This window comes from Podarcis melisellensis (genome assembly GCF_964234715.1).
Source record: "Podarcis melisellensis genome assembly, chromosome: 5".
In the NCBI taxonomy this organism is placed as follows: Eukaryota; Metazoa; Chordata; class Lepidosauria; order Squamata; family Lacertidae; genus Podarcis; species Podarcis melisellensis.
In genome coordinates this window covers 45,396,684-45,419,330 of record NC_138537.1, presented here as the reverse complement: position 1 = coordinate 45,419,330, position 22,647 = coordinate 45,396,684, and the positions used below count along the sequence as shown (strand labels likewise).

Genomic DNA, 22,647 nt, shown 5'->3' with positions numbered 1-22,647 from the left:
CCTAGCAGAAGTGCTGAAATATCAAACCAAGTGTAATGTGCTCCTTTTGGCCCACGCTATAAGGGCATAAATCAATGATTGAGAAAAACCATTTATATACCTGTAATGTAAAAAACTTAAGCGGAAGATGGAAGAAACAGTTAAAACCTCTCTACCTTTTTTTAAAAAAAAAAGAGTAAAGGTCTGGAAAATGGGTTTTGAAAAATGACAAGTCCAGGGAAGCCATAAAAAGGTGTCAGACACCTCACTGCAATACCTTCCTCCTTGTAGTGTTCTTTTTCTAGGCAGCTTCTGCACTTTTAAATTTTTAATGTTTCTTCCATTCTTGTCAACGTGCTATATAATTGACTCCTTGTAAAATAGTGGCTCCAGTTAATAGGCCTATTAAACAACCCATTGCGACTTCAGTTATTTTATTTTAAGTAATTACATGGTTGAAGTGGAAAAATCTCTCTCTTCTTTCTCAGTCAGCAATATTTCCAGTTTTGCTGGTCTTGAAACAAAGCTCTCTGAGGAAACACAAAATCTGAATGTTTATAGTATGACACTTTTTGGGGTTATGTGTTTCCACAAGAGTTGCTATCCTTATCTAGGTCGTTATCAAGCACTCGTGAGGGGTTTAATTAAACTGATGCTTTAGTAAGACTTTAAAAACACAGACATTTACATTTAGTCTACAAAACGCAAGGTATTAAAAATGTCTTACTCAGCAAGCAAACCAGACTGGTTAAAACAATTTGAAGTATACTTACTATACTTACCTTCCTAAACCTTCTGCATGAGCAGGAAAACATTTTGGGGAAGGGTAATACTAAGATTTCGACTGAGTGCATTCTTGCTTGGTAAGCTTCATGGAAAGCAGTCAAACATTTCTGACAAAGCAGTACATAGCAGTATGCTACTCAGACCAGTTAATAGGCTGTTCTTTCTGGATGTCCAGTCTTGTGAATGTTCTGGAACATGCCTAGGTTGCCGTTGAAGGAGGAACTCATGGCAGAAATGGGAGACTCTCTCTGCAGGAATCCAGTACGGCCTGCACTGGATTTTGACGCTGAATACACAGGACAGCTGCCACCTGCAAAGACTAGTTTAAAGTCATTTCAAATGGCAGCTGTCAACCTGACAGAAAGGTGCTTGGGGGTGCCTCAGGAAGAGTTAAGTGATATTTCCATTCCATCATTAAAAAAGAAAAAGAAAAGGCAAGCAGCCTCCATTGTATGCCTGTAATGTATGCATTCATCCTCAAGGTGACCTGAATAAGATTTATGCTTTATGTATTATTAATGGAAATCCACCAGTGGCAAAGGCGTTGTGTAACCAAAGAAAAAGGGGAAATTGCTCATTTTCTTACTTTGCATCCTTTCGGCTATAGCTCACTATCTTCCCAAGAATAAGAGAACGTGCGTTGTTCAGTAAGTAAATCTGCAATTGGGCATGTTTTATGCCGATTCCAATTTAAGCAGAGTCCACACAACATACAATCATTCAAAAAATCTTTTATTTCACCTTCTACCATTGCCATTCCTTGCCTCTTGTAAAGGACCTAGGATAATGGCTGACACTAACTGGTAAATGACAAAGTAGTATATGCCGCTTGTTCTAATTATTTACTGTTTCCTGTGGAACTACCAAAAACTTCTAAGACAACAGCAGCTGCCCACATGTGGTATTTGTCCATGAAGACATGACTTCTGGGATAATATCCTTTTCTGATGCAGCACCCACTGCTGTTGCCCTAACAGCCTTGAGAGTTGTGCATTGTTACACTTTTTTGGTTGGCTACTTACAGCTAGAACCAGCCATGGAACCAAGCTGCAATGTACAACTCAGAGGTTGAATCTAAGTCATTGTGTTTGTGGAACAAGTACTGCACTGCCCCTAAATCTTCTCTAGAGGGCCAGGAGAATCCCCAGAGCAGATTAGGTCACAGGGAAGAGGAGGAGAGAGAGGGTAAGCTCTGTTAACATGACTGACAGTTGTTCTGTTCACCCAATAATTGGATTCAAGCCCAAGTGGGCTGGTTCTACATGCAAATGGAAAATTGCAAGTAACTGGGGCATAGTGTGGACATAAAATTGTCAGATGTAGAACAGCTGAAAAATAGCCAAGAGCTGTACCTCTGCCAGATAGAAAGGCAGTAATAAGTAACTATTATTATTATTATTATTATTATTATTATTATTATTTATACCCTGCCCATCTGTCTGGGTTTCCCCAGCCACTCTGGGCAGCTTCCAACAAAATATTAAAATACAATGGTCTGTTAAACATTAAAAGCTTCCCTAAACAGGGCTGCCTTCAGGGCTGGTTGAATAATATCCCTACATGATGTAAAGCTGTTCATACAAGACCCCTCATCTATTTAAGTTAGCAAGTACAAGTGCTGCTTTGCATAAGGTTGCCAGCTTGCCCAAATTCTATACTTACGCCCTGTTATCTGAATAGTAAAGAGGATGGGCTGTCGCTCAGTGGTAGAGCACATCCCTTGCATGCCAAAAGATCCAGGTTCAATTCCTGACATCTCCAGGCAGGGCTGGGAAAGACCCATCTAGAAAGTCATTGCCAATCTGTGTAGACTTCTGAGCTTGACGGACCAGTGGTCTGACTGTATAAGCAGCTTCCTATGTATGGGGGAAATGTATGGATTTTTTTATATGATCAATTTTTTGTTTCCACAATTAAAATAAAAACAGCAACACAGCTTGCTTCCTAGGGTGCATCCTGAACTTTTCAAAGGCACAGCAAAACTCAGCCTAGCACGCACAGCATTATATTTTAAAGGTAAAGGTAAAGGTACCCCTGCCCGTACGGGCCAGTCTTGACAGACTCTGGGGTTGTGCACCCATCTCACTTAAGAGGCCAGGGGCCAGCGCTGTCCGAAGACACTTCCGGGTCACATGGCCAGTGTGACATCGCTGCTCTGGCGAGCCAGAGCTGCACACGGAAACGCCGTTTACCTTCCCGCTGGTAAGCGGTCCCTATTTATCTACTTGCACCCGGAGGTGCTTTCGAACTGCTAGGTTGGCAGGCGCTGGGACCGAGCAGCGGGAGCGCACCCCGCAGCAGGGATTCGAACCGCCGACCTTTCGATCAGCAAGTCCTAGGCGCTGAGGCTTTAACCCACAGCGCCACCTGTGTCCCACAAGCATTATATTTTAAAATATAGCATTATATTTTACTTGCACACTAACATCTCCAGCGACATAACCTCTCCTGTGGAGCAGCAAGGAAAATTAACAGGAAACGCCTGTATTTTTAAAAGTGTCTTTATTTCAGAACAGCGGCAGAGCCAATACACATGCCTACCTGAGGAAAAAGACGTTACAACTTTGGTGGGCAAACAAAGTTAGGCAAATTCTGAACATCACCCTTTTGGAAAAGAAAGCCTTATTTTTTCCAGGTGACCTGTCACTTCAGCACAGCCATATCCCTACTGTACATCAAACACAGAAACCAAACCAATAGTGGACAGTGCAGTGCAGGTACCAGCTCTGCATGTGACGGCAGTAGCTCCATCTTCCTTTTCCAACTATTGAAAAGGCTTCCCTCCACTAATTTTCAGAGACCGTAGTCGCAGGCCTCGTGGCTGTTCTTCAGGTAGAGCTCCAGGAAGCCTTTGTATGTCTGAACGTCGGTTACTGTAGCCTTGACAGCCGGATCCAGCTTCATGGCTTCAACCCAGTGTTTTAGCTCTGGTGTGTGGTCCAAACAGCTGCAGAGAAAATGAAAAAAGTCACTGTGAAGCCTACATCTATGGTGGTTTGTCTGCAAAAGGTCTCTGGTAGAACACATGTTTTGAATGCAGAAGGTCCCAAATTCAACCCCTGGCATACTTCTGAAACTCCAGAGAGCTGCTGCCAGACAGTGTAGAATACAATATTAAGCTCAATGCATCGTTCGTCTACTTCTCTATAAGGCAGCTTCCAAACTACTAAGCTGTCTGCATTTAGCTCTGTTGGAAGAAGAGAGATTTTTGACATCCATTATGCTTGGCTTCCTTGGAAATGATGAGATGCTTCAAAATAGATAGGGGGCACTGCTGCACTGCTCTAGTTTTGGAGAGCAGGTGTGTCGTTTCAGCACTTAGAATTAGAGGGGTTTTTCCAGGCTATTTGGCCGAGAGATCAGCCCACTGGCAATGCAGCCTGAAATAACACACTTTCCATGGCAAGAACTATACTGCTGGACCAAGAGCCAAGCTACATTAAGTTTCTACTTCCATTTGCCAGCCAGAGGATTCTGGATACCCACAAGCAGGGTATGAAGGAGTGGTCCCTTGTTTACTCCCAGCATCTGGAAGTTCCATTTGGCCAGCACAGCTAGAAGCTATTCATAGTCTTCGTCTCCAGAGTGGCTCAGAGAAAAAACAACACCCACATCTCCTTCCTAGTTGTGTACTACAGAGCCAAACTGGTATGGGATGTATAGTGCAGCTGTCTACAACCTAGAAATGGAAAAAGCATGCTACCTGAAGGTGGCTCCACAAGCTTAACTGTAGAAGGGCCATAGCTATGAGGTAGCGCATGATGCTCTGCATGCAGATGGTCCAATACAGTGGTACCTTGGGTTAAGAACTTAATTCATTTTGGAGGTCCGTTCTTAACCTGAAACCATTCTTAACCTGAGGTACCACTTTAGATAATGGGGCCTCCCGCTGCTGCCGCCGCACAATTTCTGTTCTCAACCTGAAGCAAAGTTCTTAACCCGAGGTACTGTTTCTGGGTTAGCAGAGTCTAACCTGAAGCATCTGTAACCTGAAGCATCTGTAACCTGAGGTACCACTGTTTTCAACTCCTGGCACCTCCAGGTAGGGCTGGGACAGACCCCTGTCTGAAATCATTTGAGAGCCACTGCCAGTAAGTGTAGGAAATACTAAGATGGACCAACTGCCTGACTCAGTATAAGTCAGCTCCCTATGTTCCTATCCTGCCCCTAGTCAACTCATCATTCCATTTTTTTAAAGGAAAAGTATACAAATGTCTTTCGTATGATGATAATCCTATACACTGCATGCAGCTGAGATGGCTTTGAAGTCAGATCTAAACCTGACATTATGCCAAAGAAAAGAAAGTAAAACCTGAACTCCTATTATCTGATTTGCTGTACAAGTATAATACAAAGGGAATTTCTCAGAAATCCCAGAGCACCGAGCCTGACCCTGGACTCTTCAAGGAGAGCAGAGAAAAGGCAAATCATCAGAGGTGTCTGATCCTCCTCTAATTACCCTCTGGACACCTTGCGGCATAGTTTGATAACATTTAGCCTTGGCAATGTTTCTAATGAGAATTTTAATCCTCCCACAGTAATCACAAAACTGTTAGGTTACATTAAAAATGTTTTTTTAAAAAATATGTGCAGGAGTGGCTGCATCAGATAAAGCAACAACAACAAAAACTCCATTAAGGTGCCACTAGAGCCTGACAGATTGTGGTAGAAGCTTCATCAGCCTCGTGAAACATGCAGGTATTATTACTCATGGGATCCAAATATATCACATCTCAGCTTAACAAGGCAAGAGATGAGCAAGCCTTTTGACCAAGCATTTAGCTTCTTCACTCCTCCCTTTGCAGCTACAGCCAACACAACCAGGTAATTTTCTGTTAACTACAGTTTCTCAGTTTGGACAAAATGAGAAACCACAGTTAACAGCATTAGAACAAGGTAAGTTTCTAAACCACGGTTTGAAGTACATTTAGTATCCAAACTTGTTCTGAAGCTCTTAACTAGTTTTTTTCCTCCCTGAACTGGGAAGCTGTGGCTAACAGAAGACTTTGCTTGCATGGGGAAGACCAAAGGGGCTGTGCATACAGCCAAAAGGGCTGCTCATACCTTGGACTTATTAATCAGAGGAATGATCATCCAAGTGTGGCCATTATCTGTAGTGAGAAAAGAAACCCATTGTCTTGATCGAATTCAAATTGAACAGAACCGAATCTGCCAGTAAATACTAAGATAGATCAGAAGGGATCACTCCAGAAACATACATTCAAGTGAGTCAAATGTGCATTTTCAAGTGAGAAGAATGATTCTCCTCCTCTTCCACACCCACTTCACTTCCGCCAGACACCCCATTGCCTTGCAGATTACAGATGAACCAGAACAAATGGCAGTAGCTCTCCTCTATCAATGGTGCCCATTGGCAAAGGGACAAGGGAAGGAATGTAGCTGGAGAATGGTACTCAAATGTGAGCGGTACAAATGATTCAAAGGGCTTACTCATATAACTCGTAGGGCTCCATACGCTCAAACCAAGGCCAGATCAGATAGTCGATCATGGAAACAGTGTTCCCACCGAAATACTTAGTCTTGCGGTTTACTAGAATCTAAAAGGGAAAGAGACACATGACATTCCTACATAAAAAGCACAGTATACCAAGAGAACTTGCAGAAACTGAAATCTAGAGTGAGGAAGGGGAAAGTGGTTGCATATATAACAGACAGAACCTTGTTATACAAAGCTCAGTAGTTTCAGAACTTCTAGCCCTATGTTGCAGACCTGTGCGGAGATTTTAACCTGTACTGGTCCCGAGTAGACTGCACAATAGATCACAGACCAAAGTTGCTTGTGCAGCTGGATTTTAAGAACTTGTTGGCTGCAATTCCAGATTCAGCAGAAAGCAAAACTGCAACCACTGGAAAGCCCTAGGAGCTCTCTGTCTGGAAACACTCGGTTTTTTGTTTGAAAATCCCTCTCCTCAGACAGAAACAAATCCATCAATAAAGATATGAACATGGCTCCCTCTAGTGGGCAGCACTAGAGTCTGCTCAGAGTGCGTAATCCCAAAACTAAAATATGTGGAAGGGTCACAAGTTTCAATGAGCCATTGTGTGGGATGCGGAGGATCAAAATATTAGACTTTCACTGCATGAAGTACAGCTATGGAAATAAGATACAGAGAACAGAGCGATATGTTCCCTAACACAGGTTCAACAGATCTCTTAAGCCTAGTAACGGAGTAGAAGAGTTGCCTAAGGACACAATGCTTGAATTTAGTTGGAAAACCGAAGAGACCTTTAGTGTGGAATGGAAAGGAGGAACCTCTCTCCCTCACAATCAAGTTAATGTATAGCTTTCTTTGGAGCAATGCCCCCCACCCCCAACTCTCACCTCTTCAAGTTTCAGAAGCCTTTCTCGGAGCTCATTCTTCACTGCAGAGGCATTGTCTCCACTCCTGAGGGCCAACAAATACTTGTGACACAGAGGAGTTAGCTAAGCAAAAGCAGAGATTGCCATGTTACCAAGGTGCAGAAAGGTGCTTAGCATTTTAATTCAAGGAACATAAATGCATGCTCAGAACGAGAGGTAATTCCACCATGACTAAATTTACAGCAGTAGACAGCTCGTCCTCATAAAGCCCTGTCAGTAAGAGGGTGTAAGTTGCAGCCCAGCATGGCTTCCGCTGGCCAACTGTTCTGAACTGTAGAGGAGTCTTTTCACCTTGGTAGAACATCCATCCACACCATCTTTCCATTAGTATGAAGCAGGAATGAGGAACCTGTGGACCTCCGGGTGTCACTGGATTCCAAATCCTATCAGCTCCAGCCAATGTGATGGGTGTTAAGAGTCCAATAAGAGGGCCACAAGCTCACCCCCCTGCTATAAAGATGCCTAAACGAGTTGTTTTCCTCCTCTAAACTATTTGGTTGCCTATTGAGATTCACACCTTTCTCTTTCCCATATTTAATTGTATACTACAGACAGAGAAACATGTCCATTTTAGTTAACACAGGGCAACTTTCCATTGTGTGATGCTACAGGAGCTTGGATGTGTTCCTCAGACGCCTTATTAAAAAAATTCTAATGGATTTTGTTGTCATAGAAGTGAATGGGTTTAAGATGGAGAGGAGGAAACACAAACCAAGGGAGATAAACCCACAGAAAACATCTCTCAATGCAGGAGAATGTGGAACAACCCAGAAGATCGTACCAGATATCAAACCCCCCCCCCCTTCCACTCAGGATCCAGACTAACCCTGGTCTAATGTAGAATTCCAAGTAAGCTCAAAGGAAAAGCAAAGCTACACAGTACATTAGCAGTTCTGCTTTGCTTCTATACTTTAGTCCTATGTTGGGACAACGTATAGCAGCCACCTTACCCTGTCTGTATGTTCCACATTCACCAGTGTTTCCTCTGTTGTCCCTAGTCTACAAAATCCCACTTTCTCAGTTATACCAGCCTGGTCCTGTCATCTTGTACCAGGATCTGTGCAGGATGCCATAAGTGGCATGTCAACACACTAAAACTCTTTGCAGCAACCAGTTCCTAGTAACACCCAGCATCAGGTCACATTGTCCAGTAACTTTAAAACCACTGTCTTTCTTCCACAAATGTTTTCTTTGCAGATCTCAGGTTTTGCTTTCAGGCACATGTTTAAAATAGGGCAGCAGCGTTGCCTAGCAGATTGCCTGTAATCATAACAATGCCTTATCAAGTGTTATTTTCATACCACACACTGAAATGAGTTTCCTGTTGCTCCTCCGTACACACCTTGGAGAACTGTTCCAAGAGCATCTTCTGATAAGCTTTATCATAAGGATCTGCAGGATACAGCTTCTTCTCTGGATACGCTTCATCCAAATACTCACAAGTGATTGGAGACTCATAGATCAACTGGCCCTTGCTGGTCTCTAGCACAGGTACCAATCCGAATGGGCTTTTCTCAAAAAACCAGTCTGGCTTGTTTTTCAAGTTGATATTGACAATTTCATGACTAAAACGTATGACATGGAAAAACACAGCAAGGTTATTTTGCCAACTTGCCTGTTACAGTTAGAGTCAACTTCTGCTATGTTATTGAAATCACCTAAGGTTCTGTTTCATATAGGCTACATGGTTACAGAACTCCAGATCCAGCCCTCTAACCATTAGGAACTAGAAGGCAAGGGGTCCAGATGACGAATGGGGAACCACTGGCCTCTGGGCTTGATCCAGACCATGGGTAGGCAAACTAAGGCCTGGAAGGCGAATCCAACCCAAATCGCCTTCTAAATCCAGCCCGCGGATGGTCCGGGAAGCAGTGTGTTTTTACATGAGTAGAATGTGTCCTTTTATTTAAAATGCATCTCTGGGTTATTTGTGGGGCATAGGAATTCGTTCATTTTTTCCCCTTCAAAATATAGTCCGCCCCCCCCCCCCAAGGTCTGAGGGACAGTGGACCAGCCCCCTGCTGAAAAAGTTAGCTGATGCCTGCTCCAGACCATGGACTCCATTCTAGCACTCATCAAAGGGTTCTTTCGGCAGCTCCACCTCCTCCTCTTGTTGGATGCAAAAACATCACGGGTCAAAATGGGAATCTCCACATTCCACTGCCTCATGCTGTGGCGCACACTTTCTGGGTGGAGTGCATGGGTGCATAGAAACACACCCTGTGTCAATTAGAAGGCAACTCCCATAAAGCTTGATATGCAGTGAACATCTGCCAGTTTTCAGCCCCAAAGGTGGTTAAAAACAATTATAATACAATAAAATTAGGACTAAGTGAAATTAGAGAGAAGGTTCATTTGATCTGGGGGCTGGAGTATTGTTTGGGGGAGTTGTTGGGTGTGGCCGTTGCTGTTAATTTCTGTATATTTTTGATCTTATGATTTATGTGGAAATTGTTCTATTTGGTTGTGTACTTTTTGATGTTTGATTTATTGTTTACAACTAATTTCGTTACGTTTTTAGAAAGGTGGCATACAAGTAAAATGACTGATTGACTGATCTTACTTGATTCCTTTGGCTTTGAGGACTAGCCTTGTTCTCTGTGCAAAAGGGCAGTAGCGCATACTGTAAAGACGGATCACTCCCTCCGGCACAGGCCCTGGAGCAGAACTTCCTGGAATACAAAGAGACTTACACAGGTCATTCTGGTCAGAACTAGCAAAATTATAGCCTTTTCTGAACAGAAACCATAAGCAGGCCATGACTTAGGGCAGAGAGAACAAAGAAGCAGAGAGAAAAAAGGGAAGCCTTCCAAAAAATAAATTCCTCTGGTATTTGATATGCTCCATTTTCATAACCCTGCAGTCATTCCAAAGGCTTTTTTCACACTGGTGATTCACATCTTAATTCAGATGAATTAGCAGAGGAAAGTTAATGGCAACAGGAGTGGGAGGATGCCAAGCTACTGATCTGAGAATAATTCCACAGCACTCAGATGAATTGCTGCAAAGTAGGCAGCTTGTACACTGCAATTGTTCTGCACTTTTTGGAGCTTAAGCCTGCAATCCTGTATCCACTTATCTGAGAGTAAGCCCCATTTAACTCAATGGGATTTATCACTGAATAAACATGTGCAGGAATATGTTGTAAAAAAACAAAAACAAAAGATTTGGCAGCATAAGCTTAGCGTTGCAGTACTCATTTCCCCACCTAGTATGGACTTATGGGGCCCATTCACCACTATTCATGCATGACTGCAGGGCCAGGAAGAAACAAAATGAACGTCCCAACATGTCTCAACACATCCATCTCTCTGTGTGTATGCAGCAAAGAAACACACACACAACTCCCTTGCTAGACTTGGGCATGTAGGCAGATACAAAGTCACAAGCCAGGAAGGAAGGTTGTGTGGGAAAGACACTTAAGTTTATGCTCTTCCCCAAACCAAGGATGTACTTCACGGACTTGGGCTAGAGGAAAGAGACTATAGCTCACTCAGGATGATCTGTGGCCATGATGGCATCAGGGTAGTTATATGCCATCCCATTTTCAATACTGTTTGCATCTACCAAAGTTTTGGATGGACATGTATTTATTTCCAGTCAGGGCATGCCCCATAACAATATCCTTTAAATTATCATGTTCTAGGACACAAGAGTGCTGCTTTTTGAGGTTTCATGAGCTCTTACAACCCCATCTCATGATTTTAACAGGGTGCTCTTTCTTTATAGCAGTAACAGGTCTACAAATCATCAAAACTCATTGAAGGACTCCTACAATGTGCAAGTTGTTCTGCAGTTACCCCATAAAGATCCATGGTTTATTAAGAGAAAAAGTGTGTGGCACAACACTGCCCTCCCAAGTTAATCAGCATCTTGCCTTCAGTGCCAATTGAAAAGTGTCTCATGAATGAATTGGGGTCTGGTGTAGGGACACAGCACGGAAGATCACAACAGACTCTTTTGGGTCTAGCAAAATATGCATCTGGAGAATTTGCCAACTGGGAAAGTAGCTACTTACTACAAAATCCACTTCTGATATTACACTGCACCCTCAATTAGCTCATTACCAGCAGCGGCTAGACAAGAAGTTTAGGAAGCTACACCAACATCTGAACAGACCTTTAAAAGGTGTGCAAATTAAACAGTCATGTTACCAATACAATTATAAGTGCAAATTGTCCAGAGTGCAGGGGGAGGAGGTGACCTGAGGCACATTAAAGTCATCAACGCCAATCCTATTTTTCACATGCAGGACTGTGCACAAACAGCAACGCGCGTATCGCATCAGACGTAGCTCAGAGGAGAGAGAGAGAGCTCACGACCGTTGTGTGTTGTTTTTTTTAATTAAATGAGGAAACTAGAGGAGTGACACGCCGCCATGCAAACTGCTTTGAAGAGCGTTTATTTTTAAAATGCACGTCGCTTTTAGTGAAGTTCGTGGCGAGCTGCTTCGGAGATTTGCTTTACACAGAGTTTCAAGGAAAGAGTCCATTTTGAAACGTTACAATTTCATAAATAGTCCCAGGAAATCCTCCCCGCCCTCTCTTCATATACGTGCCTCTGAACGTATGCGCCGCAGCAAATCACGTGGCGTTAAATAAACGCAGCTTTGCATTATAATTCTCATTTTTAAAACACATCAGCGGGTGGGGTGGTAACGAGCGGGCTGAGAGAAGGGGGAAATTTCTTCCCTGACCGTAATATGGATGAAAATCACTAAAATTAATATTTGCTGGGCGTCGGAAAGGCGCCACAAGGAAAAGAGGCACAGGCAAGCAGAGAGCATGCAATGCTGTGGGAAAGAAGCAAACCCTCTCACCTTTTCCTAAGCTCCTAGCGAATTCCCCAGACATTCTCCCTGGTGTAGTCAGCAGACAAATGATGGACACCGAAGAAAGGGAACCTCCCCGGACTCGGCCGACTGTCTCCGCCCACATCCCTTGATCCCAAGATCGACCGACTCCGCCCCCTTCGTTATTCTGCGACGATTCCGTTATAGAAGCTTGGCCTCAGAACTTGGCCACTTGAAAGCGCCTGGACATACCAGTGTTGGATTCACACATAAGCTAAACAAGCTATGTATAGCTTAGGACTACACTCTCTTGTCGGCCCCCCAAAAAAATTAAAGGAAAAAAAGCTGGATGTACATCTCCAAAATATAAGATAAAAAAACAAATAAAATAAAACCTACTTACAACAGCAGTGGCAAATGGCTTAGATACCTATTAGGTCCATAAATTACCATATAGCATATATTCAACACAAATAAACAGCGACAATTTGTTGTTGACAAAGAACAGCTGGACATATAAAAGTCCCCATTACCTTCAGTAGCTTAGGGCCTCATCAAACCTAAATCCAGCCCTGGACATAACGCTGAGTGGATATGGATAGCAGTGGGGCTTTAGTTTTCCAGCCTAAAGGTGCTTCAGCTAAAGTCCTACCTCCACTTACACTGAAATCAATATTTTTTATTTATGCATTCATAGCCCACCGTTTATCCAACGCGCTCAAAGTGGAGTACTTGATTCTCATCCCCAATATTCATTGAAACCCCAAGTTGTGTCTCACACCAAATGTAACTGACCTCTGGAAAGGACTCTGAACGGAAAAAAGAGACATTATATGTACAGTGGTACCTCTGGTTACATACTTAATTCGTTCCGGAGGTCCATTCTTAACCTGAAACTGTTCGTAACCTGAGACACCACTTTAGCTAATGGTTTACATTCTCAACTCAAGTTCCCTGCACTGGGGCAAAGAGCAACTCCACCCTGAAAGTACATATACACTGCAACCAAATGGGAGTAATAATAATTTGCACCTCAGGATATCAGGGCTGTTCCTACCACATGGTTCTTCCCACAGACTGCTCTTTGTGTGGTTTGTGTTGGTTGTTTTTTAAAAACTCCCTACAAGAAGAAAACTAGCACGGCAGGAGCAGGCTGGACTTGCAACGAGTTTGAAACAAGGACAAAAATGGAGTGATTCGTTCAAAAACAAAGTTTTTCAGAGTACTTCCTGGGCCCACAGGTCCCTGACATACTAAGGATGCATGTGATACATGCATAGCAAAGGCAAACACTGAATCATGCACATCGGGCTCACCATGTTCTTTTAATACCTCCTGAGAAGTAGTAGTCCAAAGGATTGCCACCAGGGAGGCCAGATGTAAAGGATAATTTTACCTGTTGTAATATCAGCCTATAAAGTTAGTAACCCAGAGTTGAAAAACAGTCTTGTAACACTGTGGCCAAATCATCAACAACAATGGTGACTCTGTACGGTGGTACATCGGGTTAAGTACTTAATTTGTTCCAGAGGTCCGTTCTTAACCTGAAACTGTTCTTAACCTGATGCACCACTTTAGCTAATGGGGCTTCCTGCTGCTGCTGCTGCTGTGCCGCCGGAACACGATTTCTGTTCTCATCCTGAAGCAAAGTTCTTAACCCACGGTACTATTTCTGGGTTAGCAGAGTCTGTAACCTGAAGCGTATGTAACCCGAGGTACCACTGTATTTTTATGCACAGTCATCCTAGCTATGCATTATTCTTGCTTTGCTTTTTGCTATCTTATCTTCCAGCATTCCATGTGATTTTCAGCAGTTTAAAAAATGTGGCTTTTCTTGTTTTAATTTGTGAATTAGGTTGCAAAGGAAATCTAACCTGTTTCTAACAATTTAGAAACAGTCTTCCTTGGTATTGCAAGACTACTGCACATTTAATAATGAAATCCTAGGGCTCAGTCCTAATAAGTGTAAAGTAATAATATATCTTTAAAAAACATTCAAAACACGTTCTTGCCCTCAAGGAATTCTGGATAATGTAGTTTATTCCTCGGTTACATGTTCCAGAAACCCTTATAAACTACAGTGCCCAGAATTATTTGAGGGAATGAATTTGTGCTTAAAATGTACTTTAAATCTCATTATTACCAGTGTGTGACTTATCTGAGCTACTTACAGCTCTGTTGGTTTGGCTGCATACACGCCATATGGTTAAAGTACATTTAAAGCAACTCCACCTCATGTGAATTGTATTTGTTAAGTGTTCTGGAAATTGTAGCACTTTAAAGGGTAAACTGTCTTTCCCAGGATTCTTAGGGTCGGGGATGTATTTTAAATGTATCCTATAGCCTGTCACAGCAGCAAATGAAAAGGAGGGTAATTGGAGAGACCTCTGCACTATCCTTATAAAACAAAAGGCGTTCCAGCTCCTCCCAGCAACACATGCCTTGGCGTGCCTGGCACAATCCATGATAACAAGAGAAAGAGAACAAAAAGCTCTGCCATGTATCTACGTACTAGAGTTTCACAAGGAAGGAATACAATATCAAGAGTGTATAACAGGGGTCAGCAAACTTTTTTAGCAAGGGGCTGTTCCACGGTCCCTCAGACCTTGTGGGGGACTGGATTATATTGGGGGGGGGTGAATAAATTCCTATGCCCCACAAATAACCCAGAGATGCATTTTAGATAAAAGCACACATTTTCCTCATGTAAAAACACCAGGCAGGCTCCACAAATAACCCAGAGATGCATTTTAGATAAAAGGACACATTCTACTCATGTAAAAACATGCTGATCCCTGGACCATCAGCAGGCCAGATTTAGAAGGCGACTGGGCCAGATCCAGCCCTCGGGCCTTAGTTTGCCTACCCATGGTGTATAACTAGGAAGGTTTAAAATAGTAGAACTGGAAAGCATTTGGTCTCAAAGGAGCATGATTTATTTGTCCTTTCCTCTCCCAAAAGTATATGGTGACCTAAAATTAGATTATGGGAATAAAAAATAACAACCCTTCAACTGAACTTAATTTAGCACACCAACAAAAATAATGTCACCACCAATTTAAGCATGTCTTGGGGAAGGGACCTAGTCTCTAGTGTTTGCTTTTAAATGCTTTCTTCCCTTATCTATTCAATGTTAGAACATTCAGAAGTTTAAAATTCCAAACTAAAAGACATTATTATTGAAATTGAAATGCTTTATTGTCACTTGTACCTGTATACAGCGAAATTACACGAGCACCCCCCACTCAGCTCTCTTAGTCTTAATTCCTCTCGTTTACTGACACACACCCGAAAGTCAGTTGCCCTGTTGTTATCTTTTCATTCAGCAGCCTAACAGCCCATGGATAGCTGTTCTTTACCCTGTTGGTGCGACTAACCAAGCTTCTATATCTTCTGCCTGACGGCAGGAGATCAAGAAAATGCCGGCCAGGATGTGAATCATCCCTGAGAATTTTCCTCTCTCTTGAGGCAACATTCTTCCGCTATTTCATCCAGCGGATTCACGGGACAGCCCGTAATATCTTGTGGTGTATTCGCCACCCTCTGTAGGCACTTCCTATCAGATGATGTCAAACCAGTGTACCACACCATGATGCAGTATGAAAGGACACATTCTATTGTTGACCGATAGAAGGAGATCATCAAATGTTGATTGGCATCGTTCTTCTGCAATACTCTGAGGAGATGGAGTCTCTGTTGGGCTTTCTTAACCACCTGGGTTGTATTTATTTTCCAAGGTCTTCACTGAGATAATTAGCCTCACTTGTGAAAATGCCCCCATAATGTTGTTGCTGTTTTTTAAGCACCTGAACATTTGTCATTTTTATTGTCGTTTGATTATACTAGCATGACAATAAACACAATTTGAATAAAACGTGATTAGAGCGAGACATATTTACTCAGAGGTCAGTCCCACTTAAGTTTCAAAAGGACTAACTCTCAGTTGTGTATAGGAGGGCAGCCTAAATATTTTAAAGATGAAAATAATTTGTTTTTAAAAAACGTTCCCGGTTTCGTCGTCTCATCTCATGCACGTTTCCTGGGCAGTAAATTCCACAACGTGGGAGCCGAGCTCCATAGGTCCCCCATAGCATGAGGGGCAGGAAGAGAGAGAGCGCTACGTCATCCAGCTATGCAACTTCTTAGAGGGTGGCTCTGGATATAACCCCACCCTCCCAGCGCGCGGAAGGAGTCAGTCACGCTCGGAACACGAGAACTGAAACGGCAAGCGGGGCGGGGCGAGTCAGCGACGGGAAGCCCGTCTTAGCCAATGGCAGGAGTGGCCGGGTGTTGCTAGGAGACGGGTACAAACTGCTCCGGGCAGCGCTCTGGCGAAGCTGAGGGTAGCATGGACAGCGGGAAGTCGGGCGGCCGCCGCCCAGGCTCCGCTCACAGAGCTGATCTCGAAGTGAGGTGCGAAGGGGAGGGAGCGGGGGACGGGGACTTGCCTGGTGTTTCTTGTGTCCGAAAAACCCCTTCCTCAAGGAAGCCTCTCCCCTCTTCGTACGGCCGCCTTCGCTAAGGTGGCGCCCGCCGGACGCCTTGGACTTACGCGCGCTGGCTGGGGCTGATGGGAGTTGTAGTGCAAAGCGTCTGCGGGCGCCACCTTGGCGAAGGCCGCTATGCACGCTTGTTTGAAAGAGAGTGCTGCTGAGCTCAATGGGGCTGATGCCTACATGGACGATAATGCAGAAGATTTGCTCTGTAAGACCCCGTCCTTCCCTCCCGTAGCTTGTCTCCCAAAGCTTGCCACCCACCTTCCCGAAGCCTTTTATTTCCCCCAGGGTGGCTCACACTTCTTCGTGCCTCAGTTTTAGTCGGTCCCCTGGATTTCACATCATTAACGTCCCTTTCTTCAGGAATGTAGGTGCAGGAAAGCTAGCTAGACCTTGGGGGGGGGGGACGACCAACAAATGTGTGATACTCTTTTATTACCCTATCTGAATCAAGAAGTAAAAATATATGCTGTGGTTTTTAAATATTAATATTGATAACGACAAATGAAGTCTGGTTTCATTCCCTCCACCCTGTATATAATCTGCTTTTCATTCTTCAATATATTATGATGATGCTAACAAAGCAAATATATTTATTGAAGTCCCAAGTAATTCCAGCTATCTGTCTTGTCATTCATTCAGTATAGTGAATGAAGGCAGATATAGCAACACTCCTGTAAATAACAAGATTTTGCCAGAATAATAACAAAGAGGTGGTTTCTGTGTCCCAGGTTCTTTTAAAGTGAAGATTTAGATAAACTCTGATTCACCTCATTTCACAGTCCTTTCCAGGACTATTTTCAGAGTCTTTGTTTATGTTCTTATTGGAGGAGTCTTCTTTTTTTTAGTTACTAAGTAGGTTGCAAAATTTATAAATATTGTACAATCTATTACTGCTTTCTGTTTTTCTTCGCTTTAAATATTGTGATGCATTTTCCATTCTGCAGCTTTTTGTTTGCAGTAGGTGAACCATAAATAAATTATATTTGCATTCATTCAATTTAAACTGAGGGGAAGTGCTGTTACATCTTTTTCTAGTTGCAGGTTGTGTATGTAATTAGTGAACACAAACAACAGTGGTTTTCCTCAGTGGAAGCTTTGTTTTACGCCACATTATCCATTTAGCAAAAAACAAAACTCTTTGTTTCTTTTAAAATGTCATATAATCCTAACTTTCTTTCTTTCTCCACCCCTTCAAGATGGGTACAAGGATTCACTAACAGGAATGTTGGCTTTGTCACCAAAAGAACTGTCTGCTATCCTTGTGGGAATTACATAATATTTGTTAACCTTGAAACACTGGAGAGATCCATCTTGCGGTGTCACAGTGGAAAGATAGAAGCTTTTGCAGTGAACCCAAACCAGAATGTCGTTGCTTATTCTGACAGGCAACTGAAACCTGTGATTCACATCCACAGTTATCCAGGACTAAAGAGACAGGCCAAATTAAAAGGTGGGTCTGATGGTTAATCGAAACCATCTTGAAATGGTTTTTAGAATTTGGTGTGGGAAAGGCATAAGAGTTGTGCTAGATCAGACCAACAGTCTATAGCAGGGATCAGCAACCTAAGGCCTATGGGCCGGAAGCAGGCCATGGAGGTTGTTTGGCTCATGAGTCGCCCCCGAACCAAGCTGCCTGCTTGCGCACTGCTCTAAACCAGCGCAGTGCGACGTGGGGACTCGCTTCGACGGCGCTGGAAACCACGTCTGTGTGCGTGCAGATGCCAAAAACCATGGGCGCGTGCACACAGACTCCAAAAATCACAGGCACACATGCAATCTTGCCCACAGAGGGATCTCCACAGGACCGATCCAGCCCAAGCTGACCCCTGGTCTATATAATCCAGCATTCTCTTATTACAATGGCCATTGATATGTCTCTGAGAAGTCTGCAAGCTGTACATGAGTGCAATAGCGTGGGAACCTGAAGGTCATATGACTAGTAGCAATTGATATATTCCATGAATTTATCTCATTCTCATCCCACTTGGAGACTACTACTGCATACTGTGGTAGCAAATTATACATATACTGTTATGATATTATACTTGATGCTTATAATTTTATAGTATTAAAATGTTCAGAGATCAACCAAGTAGCACATGAATATTTACATTTGTGTGTTGCCTTATTCCTTAGAAATTGTGCAGATCTTGAGCTTGCAAAGAATAACCTTTTCATGGGGCTTTAAAAGCATTAATAAGTGCAGCCTCTCAAAAAAAGAAAGGCTGCATAAAAGAGACCTTGGAATGCTATTACATGGTATTCATGCAGTGGGATCAAGATAAAATACGAATCTAGTCAATATGAGACTAGTTTTGTGGTGTATAATTTCATTTAAAATGGAGCAAGTTGGAGACCAGTTACATTTGATTAAAGAGAGGGAGAGAGAGGAACGTATGCAACCTGACTATTGAAGATTGATAAAAAATAATATTGTTCTAGAGATTCTACACCTGCAGTAAATAGTTTACCCCAAAGGAAGGTGGTACTTTCAATACACTAAGTGCTGGAAAAGTTCAAATTATTCATATTGTTTCATGCCCCCCCCCCCCAATCTCTAAGCAGGGTGAGATTCCAGGGGTTCCAGGTGCTTACCCAGGCTTCCCATTTCCTTTTGGAAATGAGGCACAGTGGAGACTAGGGTGTCTTTATGATATGTGGTTTATTTACACATACTGTATATACTACTTTAGCCTACGATGGAGGGGTTTACGGCACCCCAAAATGATATTGTGTCTCCCATAGCTGTAGCCTTCAATTCAAACAGAAATCAAACACCATGCTCTGACTCTTTCTCCCCATCACCTCAACAGGTAGCTATCTTGGCATGACTAGCTTTTAACACTTGATAAATCCAAAGATTAGAGGGGTCTGGCACGCACACACACACACACACACACAACTCATAATATAAATCTATTCAAATGAATTAAGCAAAACCGCCAGGGTTGTACAGATTTGTACATAGTGTTTACTATAACACTCTAGTGAAAGAAAATTAGACCCTCCTATGTTGGCAATGTACAAAGCCCTATGATATGGTATGGTATGATAGGAAATAGCATGACAGCATGAAGCTGCAGAGATACTAAATCCATGCTATTTTATGTTTTAGGACAAGCCAGCCTGGACTACACCTTGCTTGCATTCAGTTACACAGGTCCTTACCTGGCCAGTTACTCCTCAATCCCAGACTTTTCCCTTACAATATGGTAAGCTTACAATATGGATAGATTGTTTATATTGTATTGTATTATATTATATCATAATATTAGCTACTTAATAATTCATATTGCTTACTAATAGATCCTTTGCTGTCTGTAGCTAATTTAACACCTGTCAGAAATAGGAATGTCTTCATTTTTGCATAATACAGGCAACTCACCATTTGCACGTGATTGGCACATGTGCAACTGCTGACATGTGTGCCATTTTTTAGCGCCTCAAGGGGGCAGCATGGACTTATATGTGTCCCGCTGACATGCGTGGTGCCTTGGAATGCAACCCCCATGCACATGGGGAGTTGCCTGTACAGACAAACTCACAAACATCCATTCATGTAAACAGATGCAGGCAGTGAGCCTATGGCCTTAAAAAGTACTCTGACTTTCAAGACATTTTGTTCAAGTGACCACACTTTTGCTGAAAACCACAAGTTAAATTCACTGTGCACAAGTTAGATTCATTTGAAAAAAGTTCCAAATGATACCTCATTTTCCACAATCAGTAAATACTGCTGGTTTCCATAGTCTTCCATAGTCCCCACCACCCCTACATCTGAAATAAGTTGTCTGAGGTAGCATATCAGCCACCTGAGGTTTTAGAAAGACATGTAAAGCACATTAGTTTCAGCAAGCATTTGGGGGATTGGTTAGTCACTTTCTTGTCATTTTAGGCTACAATTCTATCCCTACTTATTTGGGAGCAAGCCCCATTGAACTCATTGGGACTTAGAGTGGTACCTTGTTTCTCGAACTTAATCTGTTCCGGGAGTCTGTTCAGCTCCTGAAGTTCGAAAACCAAGGCACGGCTTCCGATTGACTTCAAGAGCTTCCTGCACTCAAGCGGAAGCCGCATCGGAAGTTTGACTTCTGAAAAACGTTCTCAAACCGGAGCACTTACTTCCGGGTTTGCAGAGTTCGGGAGCCAAGCTGTTCAAGAACTAAGGTACCACTGTACTTCCTAATAGACATGCATATAATTGCACTGTTAATTGTTTTCACTTAATCCTCTTTTGCTGGCATTCTATCTGATTCTATGGTTCTTGTTCTATGGTGTGATTTTATGTTTTCTGTTATAGAGAGGCCGAATATAAATTTACCAAAAAAAATTCAAAAAAATTAAATTAATATTTTTGCCCCATTTCATTTTTGATTAGGGACTGGAACAAAAAAGTTATTTTGTGCAGTCAGTCACAGATGGGAGTAGAAGTGACCGCAATGAGTTTTAACCCCATGAGCTGGCACCAATTGTGTTTATATAATGGGACTTCTGTTACACTTTGGACCATTGAGCGGAATAATGAAGAGCACATTTTGAAGTCAAAGTAAGGTTAATAGAAAGAGATGTTTCAAATGTTACTTTTATTTACACTAAGATTAATTTTTGTGCTAGATAAAGAGCGTTTTTGCAGCTGATGAATGGTAAAGCATGCTTTCAGGTGAGGGTCTACAGATTAAAGAGTTGCTATGTACCGTATTTTTCGCCCTATAGGACGCACCTTTCCCCCTCCAAAAATGAAGGGGAAATCTGTGTGCGTCCTATGGGGCGAATACAGGCTTTCACTGAAGCTTGGAGAGCGAGAGGGGATGGTGCGCACCGACCCCTCTCGCTCTCTAGGCTTCAGGAAGCTATCAGCAAGTCTGGGGAGCCCGCAGGAGTTCCCGCAGGGCTCCCTAGGCTGCGGGTAGCAGCCTGCTGCCCGGCGAGCAGGGTGCCCTGAAGCAGAGCGCCCCGCGTGCCGGGCAGACATCGGCCAGCCCCACAAGCTCGGGGGACAGCAGGGAGGCGCAGTGCCGCCATCCCACTGTTCCCCGACCTGATTTTGGGGGGGAAATAAAGGAAAAAAAGTTTTCCTTTATTTCCCTCCCCCAAAATTAGTTGCGTCCTATGGGACGGAGTGTCCTATGGGACGAAAAATACGGTACATCAGGTGCCTCTTGGGCAAAATAAACATGTTCTCTCCTTTGCATTTTAGAAAAACGTATTTTAGATATATGGAACAGCCCTCGTCGTTCCTTGTCTTTAAAAGGAAATTTTCCAATTATTAACTCATTTTCTGTTTGTTTTCTTACATTTATATCCTGCCCCCGCTCTCCCAGTCTTCCATCATGGAACCCAACACAGTGTACATGTGGTTCCCAGTCGGTCACCGATCCAAGCCCTGAAGTGACCCAGACTTGCTTTGCTTTCACAAGGTGGCAGCTTCATGTGCCTTCAGACTATGCCCCTGGACTTTATTAGTGATGCCAGTCCTCAGGCATATGTTCACATTATGCTTACTGTGTATCCAATGTGCTCCTACTACTCATTTTTGAAGCTGCATTCACATGACATAAGCCACAGTCCATATTAGCAGTGGTGGAGGAAGTGGGGAGGGCGGAGCACCCTGGGTGCCACCTTTGAGGGGGTGACAAGAAGGCACCCCGTGGGGGGCTCACCCTGCCACCATCACACCGCCCCAGCCGCATGCGGAGGATCCTTCACTCGCGGCTACACCCTCCACCGCCGTCCGTACAACGCTCAAGCAGCGCTGTCAGCAAACCACCCAGGGGAGTGTGCGCTGTACAGACGGCGCACGCATGGCACTGCTCAAGCTCTGTACAGAGGCCACAGGATCCCTCCGCCACCACATATTAGTCTTGTAGTTTCTTGACCAATACTTCTGTATTATTATTTTTTTATTCCTTAAATCAGCTTCAGTCTGATTAGATAATTGGATGTGGAGTAAGCAGAAATGTGAACACATACCCTAAAAGCCGCTGCACAGAAGTAGATGAGTGTGTAAGAACAGATGACAGCTTAATCAACAGGCTTGGGGGAAAAACCAGAAGTACCAAAAATATATGGGGGGGGGGAAATAAGGGAGTCTTAAGAAACTCGAAATAGCCTAATGAGAACTAAGCATGCACAGTGACTACAGATTGCTGTTGGAGGTGGAGAAGAAAAAGCTGAATGGGGTATCCTGGGGAGCATGACTTCAACAGTTT

At 43.2% G+C, this 22,647-nt stretch overlaps 2 protein-coding genes across 2 annotated transcripts in view; one reads left to right on the top strand and one right to left on the bottom strand.

Moving 5' to 3' along the window:
• Window positions 1-3,253: 3,253 nt before the first annotated feature.
• Window positions 3,254-12,123, bottom strand: GSTO1 (glutathione S-transferase omega 1). The gene is made up of 6 exons (XM_081912364.1): window positions 11,967-12,123; window positions 9,711-9,819; window positions 8,490-8,712; window positions 7,109-7,210; window positions 6,217-6,323; window positions 3,254-3,712 (listed from the first exon to the last, which is right to left on the bottom strand). Exons 1-6 carry the CDS (start codon window positions 12,082-12,084, stop codon window positions 3,559-3,561), a joined length of 813 nt encoding a protein of 270 aa, XP_081768490.1. The 5' UTR covers window positions 12,085-12,123; the 3' UTR covers window positions 3,254-3,558.
• Window positions 12,124-16,141: 4,018 nt separating this feature from the next.
• The window catches only part of CFAP43 (cilia and flagella associated protein 43), a 50,574-nt gene continuing 44,068 nt past the window's right edge, over window positions 16,142-22,647 (top strand). The window contains exons 1-4 of the mRNA XM_081911982.1: window positions 16,142-16,352; window positions 17,635-17,888; window positions 19,554-19,650; window positions 20,817-20,984. Coding sequence (XP_081768108.1) covers window positions 16,288-16,352; window positions 17,635-17,888; window positions 19,554-19,650; window positions 20,817-20,984 — 584 coding nt within the window. The 5' untranslated portion in view covers window positions 16,142-16,287. The remainder of the gene's footprint in view (window positions 16,353-17,634; window positions 17,889-19,553; window positions 19,651-20,816; window positions 20,985-22,647) is intronic.